The following is a 12,301-nucleotide window of genomic DNA, read 5'->3' on the forward strand; positions in this document are numbered from 1 at the left end:
AATAGTATTGGCTACAGTGAGCTTTAAAATGTCTACAACTTTAATACTAATTCTTAAACTAAAACTTTGCTTTATGGTAGCAGTTCTGAGAACAATTCATTGTTCTGGGATAAAAAACTATTTATTTATGGCTTTTGTTTAGAAGGTCTTGGTTTTTTGCCTCCTTAAAACTACCCAGTCCTATTTGCTATTTGTGCATTGGATTATTTTTGAAGTGTCTGTGTTCTTCTCAGACTGTTAGATTATCCAGCTCCCTTCTTCAGAGATCTCTCAGAAGGTCTTTACTCAGAAGAAGTTAGCTAGCAAGTGGTGGTTGCTGCCTTTACATAAATAGGGTTGTGCTGTGAAAATGCATATTTGCCCACACCAAATTTTCTGACAGCCACTTATAGCTGATGAAGCCAATGGTTCCTTTGTGTAACCTTCTTCCTACCTTAGTCCCAAGTGGATCTGCCAGTGTTCCCAACAGTTGCTGCTGTCTGAAAGATTAACTTGCATCTGCTGACTTGCTGCAGCCTCCTCTGGCAAACCACGGAGTGGTCTGCAGTGGATTCCCAGGGTATTCCAAGGAAGATCTAACCTGAACTGTATCCCAACCACGTAACAGTGCTGGGTGGGGGGAAGGGGAGAAGATCTGGGAGAAGGAAGGAGAGTATCTCAACTGAAGTAGCAGTGACAATCTGTGTTTGGATGCTGAAAGGATCAGCAGCTTTTATATATTAATTTTTAGTCAGTGTTACATAGGCTTCAGAACATAAAGGGAGGGAAGGATTTACATACACAGCTGAATCCAGGCAGATGTGATAAATCCAGGGGCTTTGTTGATTTTTAAGGTCTCTAAAGCCTGAGGGTATTAAAGTTGTGCACCTAACTGGACTTACCTCTCCTTTTGCTTGATAAAATACACTGCAAATCAGAGCAGACTATGGATATACTTTCTCATTCATGTCTGTCACTGCCCCTTCTCCCAGGATGCTTTATTGCTGTTGGAATTGCCATAGGCAGAAGCTACCAGTTTTCTAAAACTGGAGTTTTAAAATCCACGTAAGTTCTCTAGGAAAATAAATAGCTTGAAATAACTGTTGATGTGTGGAGGTAGCTTTTCCATGCTGTTCTGTAATTGATGAGAGAAGGCCATCTAGTGGCTCATGTATAATGAAGCTTACAGTATTTCGAAATGAGAAAGTATGTTACAGTGTGGGCGAAAGAGCTTTTCTGCAAAGCTCCTCAAACAGAAAATTTACTTTATCATCTCTGATTTACTTTATCAACTCTGAGGGAGTTGTTTTAAGTACTGTATTTTTGGAAAAAAGTAATTTGAAACATTTTTATCTTTGTTTTCAAGGAGTTCATCTCTACTACGTTGGTGGGGAAGTCTATGCTGAGTGTTTAAGTGATAGCAGCATATTTGTACAGAGCAGGAACTGCAACTACCACCATGGCTTTCATCCGACGACTGTATGCAAGATTCCTAGTGGATGCAGTCTGAAAATCTTTAACAATCAGGAGTTTGCTCAGCTTTTAGCTCAGTCTGTCAACCATGGATTTGAAGCAGTATATGAGCTCACCAAAATGTGCACCATTCGAATGAGTTTTGTAAAGGTAAAGAAATTATTTTGAGGGCACTTAAATTTATTGTGGATTTGGGTACTCAGCAGTAATTATATTAGCACTGTAACAATGTAGCAAAGCTATTCTGACCTGATGTGGTTCTTCTCAGTGATAAGTATGTTGAAAATGGTTAATTTGGGGAGAGGGAGATCAATGCAAGAAAGGCAAAAGCATAGATTGCTGTATTGAGTGATGGCTATGTATTTAATTACTTCAGTATTCAGGACAGGGATTTAATCGTTGTGGTTGCTGTAATTTTATTAAAGGAGATTTGAGCTCATGCTCTAAATTTGAAGGAACAAAGTAAACAAGACCACTAAAAGGATGTAGTAGACAGGAGCATAAGTGATTGCAGAAAAAATTGCAGCTTCTTCAAGGTGATTAATATTATTTTTGTAAAAATTGATTGATTTGAACTTGTGCAGTCAAACTGTGCTGTTGTTCTCACAGTAGTGTTTTAACATTATTTAATCCAGAGGCTGTCCATTTCAGATTTGGCATGGAGTCCAGACTTGGGCCTTCCAGGGGTTTTTTTGCATCTTGTCCAAAAGATACCTTGTTTGTTTTGTCAATTATGATCAGTACTGCTCAGTTTGAGAGTGTGGCAGATAGGAAGCAGGAGAGAGAATTGGAAAAGGGATGTGGCCATAGCCAGGAGTCGTTCCTGAGTCAGCAGCGCACTCCACAGAGGAGCTGCTGCCGTCGCTCCGAGTCTGTAGCAGAAAAGGCTTGGTTCAGGCTTCCAGGTGCAACCCCCCTCCCACTCCTTGCCAGCCTCAGGTTTTTTCCTTTAGATAAGAAGTGTTGCTAGATGGTGAGTTACCTTCAGATAAGTATCTTAGAACGTGATTTCCTGCTTCTTGTTAGTATAGGTATTTAGAAAGACAGGCATGTCCTCAACTTCACTGATAATATTTTGTTCTTTTTTATAGGGTTGGGGAGCTGAATATCACCGACAAGATGTCACGAGCACCCCATGCTGGATAGAAATTCATCTTCATGGGCCCCTCCAGTGGCTGGATAAAGTACTTACACAAATGGGTTCTCCTCTTAATCCCATTTCATCTGTTTCATAGTGCTGAAATTCTATCTTCAGCCTTATTTTTAGCGAACTTATTCTAATTCTAGAGAAACTTCCAGTGTGGATACTGTGAGCTATATGGAGAATGGATCTTACGGTTTAACTTACGGTTTAACTTTTTTTTTTTAAATCCCTTTGTGACCAATTCCATTGTGTATAGCTAATCAGTTTTACATTTCAATTTGTTCTTGTGATGCTTAAGTGACAGCTGAGCCCTAAGGGAAAAAAAGTCTATTGAAAAATTCAGAACACTTTTCCCCTCCTTCCCCTAGAACTTAAACAGGCATATGTCTTAACTGGAAAATTTTTTTCTTTTTGTCCTGTAGGGACAAGAATTATGAAGACTGACTTCAGAAAATAAATACATATCATAGTTTGGGATTTTTTTTAACGTTTATGAAACTGTTTGAACATGTGCAGCTCCAGCTTGCAAGCTGTATTTTTAGCATAGTTGTTTAACATCTTAAGGTTGACATCTGTCATAAGCAAAATTAGACTTTATTACAGCTAATTTGCCTCAGATTGAACAATGTGATTTCTTTTTTTTTTTGTTTAAGTGTACACATGAAATATACTTTTTACGAATATTGGAGTGGTGTAAAAACACTTGTATTGTCTATTGGAAAATGCTGTCATAAACACACTGTATATTAATGCAGAATAGCAGTTCTTAGCCTTTTCCCACTTCAGTTTTGTAATATCTCTTATAACCACCGTTTTAAATAGTAATTGATACAAGGTAAACATCTTGCACGTTTCTGGAGTAGTAATTCTTGTTTTGCTTTGATTTACACTCATGCCGTTTGGATTTGGTTGCCAAGGCTATTTCTTTTTAGGTACCCTTCTCTATTTTAACATAAACACTACTATTTGTAAATGGCAGTGCTTACTACTTTTTGGAAGGAATAAGTTCTTTGTTTTCTTTTTGGTGTTCTAGCTGTTTATTTTACCTGTCTGGAATTGATCTGTGTTAGGCCTTTTTAATCTCTCAGTAGACATTACGCAGTATTAGTGATTACACTGTATTTAATTCACTTTCAGTATGAGTTTGAGTCTCTTTGAAGACTGTGAGTGGCTTAGCAAATAAGTAACTGAATGCAGAAGCTTTTACTTCCAGATCATGTAATTTAATACAGACCTGTTGGTAATGACCAAAAGTAATCACTTCTTTGTAGTCTACATGAAACAGTGGTCTTGATCCTGTCCCTGATGGCAGGTGTTCAATCAGAAGACTTGTAACTGTAGTTGGCAGCTTTGTGGGATTGAAGGACTGCATTAATATGATGATGAAATTTCTCTCTCACGTGTAAGGAATCCTGTTGCCTGTGCTGTTGTATTACTCAGTAGAGAATTTAAACACTGTACTAAACACTAAAAGAAATCAGTTAAATAACATATGCATATTTTTCCCCTTTAATAAAAAAGGAGGCTGAAAGAAATGTTCTAAGAGAATCAGAAGTGAATTATATACAGAATTTCTTTGCATGCAGAAAAAGACCTGTTGTATGTTTTAACTTCTCACCCTCCTTTTTCTCTTTCCTGAACACTTCTTCAGAAGAGGGTTCAGTATTTGGGGGAGAGGCTGAAAACTCTAAAATGCAAATACTTATGAAAAGATGTGTTGCAGTTAATTACTGCGATCCTGAGACATTGATTGCTTACACAAGTCCTTGTGCTCTCTATTGAATGACAGTTTCTGCTCAAATGTGGAAATCATGCATCATATGGTACCTAAGTAGCAAATGATCTTAAAGGAATAAAACTGTTTACGTGTCATTAAAATGTTTATGAAATGCCTTAAAGGAATAAACTGTAACACTTCTGCAGAACCCTAATGTTCTCTTGTACAGGAATTTCTGTATTACTTGGTGGTTTGTTTTTTTGGGTTTTTTTAAAGCAGTTTCTCCAGCGTGTTTAAAAACAAGTACGTCTTCAGGAGAAGGGGAATGACATTATTTGCCGCTCACCTTTGGGGTCTTCTCTTTCATTCTTTGGAACTGCAACCCACAGATGGTCCTTTTGATCGAATAAGATGCAAAGTCAGTTGGCCACAGGATCAGGCTTCTGTTTTCTTCTCCCCGGGCCTGACTTTTGTCAAGTTGCTGAATAGGTATTTTGACACTACAGGATATTTTTTTCTTGACTAGCTCTTATAATAAATGTCATGGCACATTGGATTAAGGAAAGATCGCAGCTGTAGGTACAAGATTGTACTTTATCCAAAATGTTTTCACCTGGCTTCATCTCTGTTCACTTGTATGCTTAGATGTGGCCAACTAAATGACTCAAGAATGGGTGCTGAAGTGGGTGTTTGTGAGCCAGAGCTGGTTCTTAGTGCTAGTATTGTGGTTAGATGGGCTACCCGTGCACTGAACCATAATTTCTGCAATAATATCCAGTTAACCCACTTCTGATGCTGTCATTAAGTACTAAAGTACTCTGGCATTTTTCTGCTTGTGTACATATTCTTGAACTGTAATATATGCAGTGCTGGGGTTATCCTTATGACTGCTGATTTTGCCAGGGTAGGCTTGCAGGAGCAGACCCAGTAAGATTTGTCTATGTTCGACTCTTCTGTTCCTTTTAAGTAGGACTTTTTGAGAGCTTTCTAGTTAGCAAATTTTGTGTGCTACTGGTTCATGGTGTTTCTAATCATGTTTAGTTTATCTGTGCTGCTGATGCAAAATTCAGTTATCAATGCACAGAGGGATTGGATGAGAACTGTGTGGCCGTAACGATGATTTAAGTGTAGTGATAGCAGAGGGTGCTGCTTCTTTCGCAGCATACTTGTGTTTAAGTCACTTCTTGATCTAGATGGAGGGATGGAGAAATTGAATCAGCCAGTAGTGTGGTAGTGGAAGATGGAGCCTTCCCAGTGTAGCCCAGCTTAGACTGAATGTTATTCATCAGTGAAAACTGTTTTGGCTTTTGTAGCTTAAGAATTTTCCTCTTTTGGGGCATCTTTCTACTTTGCACCAACCACAGCATTAACTAACAGCTTTGGCAATACCAGGAAAGAGCCTAGAACAGGCATATACTGAAGTTCTTTCTGGGTTTGCTTTTATAGTCACTTAAGATAGTAGCTTGGATATTCCTCCTCAGAGGGCTTCAGTCTTGCTGGCAGTCAATCCAGTGCCTTGCGTAAGTATTACGTTCATTTAATTGCATTAGGCATGAAGTAGTTGTACACGAAGGGATGACATTGGGTTATAGTATTTATAGGACCAAAATAAAACTTTCTAGTATGAGTGACCGATGAGAGACAAATCTAACAGAACAGCCCATTAGTCAAAAGAACGATGAAACAGCCTATGTGTTATGATTTGGTATAGAATTCTTTAAAATACTGGAATTATATTGGGTTTGGCTTGAAGCTATGATTTCCCCCCCAGTATTACAGTGTGAAAGTTGTCAATTCTTGGGCAGATACTCTTGCAGTATAAGTCTGGAGAACGCTAAAATGTGTCAGGCGTTCTCCCTAGCTTGAAATAATTTATTTTTTTTTTCATGATATTGTTTTAGTTGCCCAAAGTGTTGCTAGTGATGGTTTTTAGAAGAAAAAAAAAAAAAAAACACAAACCAAACCAGACCATTTTCTAAACGTTTTGCTTCAAAAAACAAACATGTGACTAACGTTTTGGTTTTTTTGTAGTTGTGAAGTTTCTGTTTAGGAAGGTAACCCATTCTGAAGTCAAATCAATAGACCAAACCATCAGATTACAACATAATGTTGCTTTATTGTGCTGCTCCATAAACCTGCTTCTGTGTTTGTTGCAAGCATAACCTTTATGCTTTTGTTTACATTGTAGGAAACACAGTTCTAGCAATGAGTTTTTTCATTTAACTCTAAACATCTTTTTATTTTGTTAATTTTAAAATTATTAGGTTTTGCTATGTTATGTTTTTAAAGATATTTTTTGCATACTGCTGCTCATATTTCAATAAACAAAACAAAAAAACCCCACAGATTTTTCTGACTTCCTTTATCTGCAATTCAGTATGTCTCAAATATTTGTTTACAAGGGTTGATTTATGAGTTCTTGTAGCTCTCGATGCTGATGCCTTACCACGTACGTATTCCTCTGCATACAAATGTGATCTTGTAATTTTAAAAATACTTTTCTATAGCTTTTTGGTAATGCAAAAGCTGCAGTGTTCTTGGAAGGAGAGACTAAATCATTTCATTAACTTCTTTAAGAGTGCTTTTTTTCTTGTAGAATGCAGCCAGCTAAAACCATATCAATTTTTTTATATTTATAAGAATAGTTAAATCAGTAGTACAAAAACGTGTATCTATAAGACTTCAGCAACACTCTATGTGGGGGTGGTTGGGATTTGGTTTTTTACCATTGTGGCTGACCATAACATTTTTAAAACCCTTCATCATGTCTGAATGTGTAGAGCTTTAACCTGATGACCAATAGCCTCTTCACTGAAAGGAAGGCTGTTTGAATATCTCTTGAAACTCAAGTACTGTTCCAATGAAATGGAAATTTAGGAGAAGTTTAGTGAGCTGTTCTTTTACTGTCTATTAGCCTTTTAAGATTGAGGGGAAGAAAACTTTTTTCTCTTGTTTACCAAGATACTACAGAAACAGAGGTTAAAATAATAATTGGTGGTGTGCACAAATTAAATTTTTTTTTTTGGCAGGATGAGTACGAAAATACTGAATCCCAATTCCACAGGGATATCCATATAAGAACTACAGAAAGGACAAATTATTTGTTTAGTATAAAACTGAAACAAAAGTGTTGATACTGCTTGATCTTGTCTATGCTTCCTGCTTTGGGATTTAATTTGGTGAGCAGGCTGCCACCTTGCAGTAATATTCCATCAAGTTCTCTCATCTTCTCAATAGCTTTTTTTCCTCTGAATGTGCAGCTGCACTATACTAAGAAGGATCCAGTCAGGTAGTAATTTTTTCAGTATATCTCCTGATAGTGTTTTGATGCTTTTGCTTCCAAAACAATGGTTGCCATGTAAAGTTCCCAGAAGATTCACTATGATGGTATTACCTACATGATACAGTCTAATTTGTGAGTAACATCTCAAACTAAGTGCTGTTAGCTTTCCAGAAACTTTATATGGGCTTGTATTAATAGCTTTCTGTATAAGTAAAAACCAACCAAACAAAAAAAAAAAATCTTGGTTATTAGAAGGTCTAAATCATTATTTTTATAGAACTGAAGAATTTTTTTCATCTTGCTAGTCTTCCTCTCTGGAGGAGAATTTAGAGGTATAGTAACAGTTGATAATTACATCTCTGAGTAGCTAGCCAAAGTAACCTGTGAAATGAATTGTTCATTTATGTGTTTTTCAGCAGAAAAAAAAAGCTTTGGGCAAAACACCTCTTCTACCCCCACTCCAACCTGCGTTGTGTGTTGAATGAGTCAGAGGCTACTTCTCTTCACTGCTACTAAAAAGCGAATATCTCACTGGCATTTAATTAAATGTTGGGTGTCCTGTCTCCTGTGCCAAGAGAAATCTGCCTTGTCTTGGTGTGCTTCCTGCCCAGTTGCAGCCAAGGGCTGTGCCTTCTCTGACACCATCCCAAGAAATCCTACTCATCTAGAAAAACTGTTTCATAGAAGTTAGGAAAACTTGGGAAATTACTTTTATTATAGATATTCTGGTTCGAGGACATTGGTGATTGGAGTGTCAAGTCAGTGCACTAAATCAGGCTTTTCCATATAGCTTTTCTGAACTAGCCACTTGGTATCATGGAAATGCTGACTCCATTTAACTTGTCAAATTGAGTATTTTGGCCTATATGACTTAGAGCTTTTGTTTTCCAGACACTGGTAGCATAAAAAAAAAAAAATTCGACTACACTGAGTGATGATACTGGTTCTAGTTTCCCTTGAAATCTTGAGCACTGTTAATCTGATTTAGGATGCAGAGCAAGCTTTCTTCTTCTGTGTGCATTGAGGCATTTGTGAAAAAGTCCCAAAGTACCTGTGAATTGTCAGCTACTCAGTTAAATGTAAATGTTTTCAGATACTGCCTCATCTTAATGCTCAATTATTACTGGCAAGAGAATTGGCTTAGGGTTAGGCTTTTGTAGCCAGCCAGTGTCAGCACTCTGGGTTGGTAACTGAACAGAAATAATCACTCCCCTTATTTTTGGATATCTGAGTATAAACTTTGAAGAAACGTCATCCTGTGTATTTTTATCATACAGGCGCAGCGAAGATGGTTGCCTGTAGGTCTGTCGTGTGAATTCTCACTCCAACCACTTGCAAATTCAGTAGCCAAGCAGAAGAAAGCTGTGTGTTGGGAAGTGGCTTACCTAGACTGAAAAATGAAGCCTACGCAAGCTGTAGAGTGGAGACTTGTGCAAGCTGTCTAGCGTCTGTCCCTGGGCTTCATAGTGTGCTGTGGGAACAGCAAAAGTCGAAGTAAAAGCTAAATTTTGAGGGGGAAGAAAACCCCCAAAAAATGTATTAATCCCCACAGCATAAAACCATCACCAAAGCCACTGGAAGGACAATAATTTTGGAGTGGTGATGTCTTGCTGCTTCTCCCATATGTCCTGGTTCTTTTCCATGACTTTCCAGCTCCTGTGAGTTGGAAGAACTCTGTATTGTGGGTGTTGTCCCCTACCCAGGTGAAGGGGACTGTGCGCCCAGGTTTTCCAAAACACAGGAAAATGTCATGTCATGCCTTGAGTATGCGCTGGCCATTTGTTGCAGGTAGATTAAAACACACAGTCTGGCTTTCTTTGCCCTATGTTTCTACATTTAGCATTATTTTCCTCTCGAACCATCGTGAGAGGTCTCCAAAGTCCAGCACAAAGGACTAGACCTCAAGATTCAGAACAAGAATCTGCTGGCTGAATGAGTTCTTGGGGCACAGTTACATTAAAAAGAGGGAGCCAGCCTTAAACAGCTTAGCCTGAGCACAAACACGTACAGTACCTGTGTGATAGGTGCTTCAGTGTTTTACAACTTCCAGGCAGTTTGCATCAAATTATTTTAAAATATATTGTTCTTGTTAACTGCCTTTCAGGGCCACGTGTCCAAGTGTGCTGTACAAATACTTCTTTAAGCAACATTTCTTTAGTTCTAGTTGAGTGGAAATGCAGGGGAAGGTCTGGTTTGGGATTCTCTTAATCCTCCTGTTCTCTGCTTCTAAAGGTAAGTCTGAGGCCGCAGTTTCACTGGCTGGTAAATCCGGTTGTAGGGCATGTGGGAGTCCAGTTAAAAGCAAAATGTTGCAGCTGCTGACAACATATAACACTGAAATGACAAAAAAAAATCAGTCTAAAAGTTCATTCCAAAAATCTGGAGGCAGGCAGTATATCCCAGCGGAGATACCTTGCCAGGCAAGACATTTTTTTCACTACTACCTTAAATTTGTGCTGGATTGGTAATCAGCTGCTCTTCTAGGGATGGCAAGAAGCCAGCATCACAGCAGTGTCCTGTTTTCTGAGCGTGGTGGTCACACCTGATCTAGAACAAGCGGTTGCTGTTGGGCAGTCCCGCAGCGAGCAGCTCTGTGTGAGCGTCTCTGTTGAAGGAGCTCTGCTCTAGAAGAACACTGAAAGCATTTCTTGCACCAAAGTGAATAAAGACACAGATCTATAGAAAAATCATATGAGAGGAGCATGTTGTTAAATTCTCTTTTATCCAGGATTTTTGCTGTGCTAGCTGCAATGTTTCCCTTAAATGTATGTGACTGGGAAAACTGTGAACAAGCCAGACCAACTATAGCTGCAAGTAGGTTTGTGCCAGGTCAGTCAGTTCTGTATTTAATTGATTAAGCTCTGTATTGCTGTTTGAATGGTACTTGCTGGTGTGATGCTGGAGGGAAGAGAAGCAGGACGAAAGCAGAAAGGCAGCAGCACATCCAGAGGTATGGGTTGGTTTTGGCGTGGGACAAAGCTGCCACCAAAGGGGTGTTCCATGTTACCAGGGCCTCGGCTGCTCCGGAGTGGGGGGTGGTTGCAGAAACAGTGATGGTGTTGTGGAAATGCTTTAGGTGCTTGTACCCTCTGCGGGCCATGTAGGACAACTAAAGCAGGGTAAAAGTCTCATAAAGACAAAATGATACGTAGTTATTATACACATCGGCAGATTAATGTGAAATCTCACTTTTTTCAGTCTTAACTCTTATAAAAGAAAGTAAAATTCAAGCTGGTGTTCAGAAATAAGCCTACTTAGTCATCAAATCCCCCCCACAAAGACAAACTGTAAAACTACTTCACTCCTATGGACATGTGAGGGAAGGTGTTTGAGGGGTGAGGTTCGGGGTGGTGGAAGCTGTTGGGTCATCTCCAGCCATTCTGTGTTCAGTCCTTGCAGGATTCCTTTCCATAAGACACTTGGAGAAAAAAAAAAAAAAAGCTTTTAAAATTAACAGCTCTTTTGTTCTAAGGCCAGTTTTCTTTTGTTCTTTATAAATACCTTTTTTCCATTCTCTTTTTGAATTTGCCTGGCTATTGCAAGCATGGTTGTTTCCAGGACTAAACAAGAAGTGTGGTATAATCCTGTCTGTCCTGCAAAGTCTCATTTTCTGAAGTCTCTTAGATATAGAAACTGTTGTCAGCAAACTAATGAGCCTCTTGGGAAAGCTTTGAGCTGTGTGTGTGACTTCAACTTTAGAGCTGGATTGGAGGAATTTGGGAGACAATGCAAAGTAGACAAAAGAGGCTCATTTCTGTAAGAACCAAACGGAGAGTTTTCTTGAGATCTGTGAGATTTCAGGTGAACAAGTCTCACTCTAAAAGTTCTTTATATTCTCCTTAAGTTTCCTCTAAGAAATTAGAGGTAAATATAGTATATTAAACCTGGAACTGCAAGTTTAGGAGTGTCCATGGAGATTATTCACCAGTGGTACTACAGGCACTGCCTGGGCAAATGCTCAGCCCTGCAGGGGGGAATTGGATGTCGTCAGGAGGGGAAAAAATGTGGAAGAGAGGAAGAAAAAAACTTGCACAGGTGTGACTGTGTGTGTAACTTTCTGCCTGGGAGACTTTCTGTATGGATTAATAGATTTAAACCAGACTTCTTTGCTTGTCCCTGTAGCTTTTGTATTTGCTCAGGGTCTTGTGAGTTAAGGCTCGGAAGGAGCAACCTCCTAAAGCCAAATGCACTGTGAACACAATCCAGCTTTCATCTTCTCAGTCTGATGTATCTGCCAGTGTTTTAAATGTTCTGAATACCAGGTGGTTAAAGCTCCTGGATCTCTGGTTTAGGAGAACGAGGACCATGGTCAGAGCAGAGTTCAGGGAGGGACACCATGCTGTGGCAGAGCAGAACCAAACCTCTTGCCCAACACATTTGCTGGGATCAGGCCTGGCCATGAGTCAGGGGCAGCTGTTTGTCACTAGGAAATCAAGGCCCAGACCCTACTCAGCCTCTTCAGCCATTCTCTGAATTTGTGAGTTTGGAGGACAGAAAAAACTCAGGAGTGTAACTAAACCCTCTCTCTTGTTAGCACCCGCTAACGGCTTTACATAAGTCCTCAGCCTTTTCTCTTTCTTAATGGAAGCTGAGTTGTGGAGGAGCCTTCTTCTTGGCTATTCCTGTTTTGAAGTGGTGTCCTGGGATAAGGGCTTTTCATTTCTTTTGAAGATGCTACTAGAAAAAAGCCTTATTAGAGCAAGTG

General features: G+C 39.2%; 1 protein-coding gene across 7 annotated transcripts in view; it reads left to right on the plus strand.

Moving 5' to 3' along the window:
• The window catches only part of SMAD5 (SMAD family member 5), a 29,884-nt gene extending 23,228 nt beyond the window's left edge, over positions 1–6,656 (plus strand). For all 7 annotated transcript variants that reach the window (XM_074839091.1, XM_074839086.1, XM_074839090.1 and 4 more), the window contains 2 exons: positions 1,346–1,602; positions 2,544–6,656. In XM_074839091.1, coding sequence (XP_074695192.1) covers positions 1,346–1,602; positions 2,544–2,687 — 401 coding nt within the window. In that variant the 3' untranslated portion in view covers positions 2,688–6,656. The remainder of the gene's footprint in view (positions 1–1,345; positions 1,603–2,543) is intronic.
• The last annotated feature ends 5,645 nt before the right edge of the window (positions 6,657–12,301 follow it).

The sequence above is a fragment of the Strix aluco genome, chromosome 13 (genome assembly GCF_031877795.1).
Source record: "Strix aluco isolate bStrAlu1 chromosome 13, bStrAlu1.hap1, whole genome shotgun sequence".
Taxonomy (NCBI): Eukaryota; Metazoa; Chordata; class Aves; order Strigiformes; family Strigidae; genus Strix; species Strix aluco.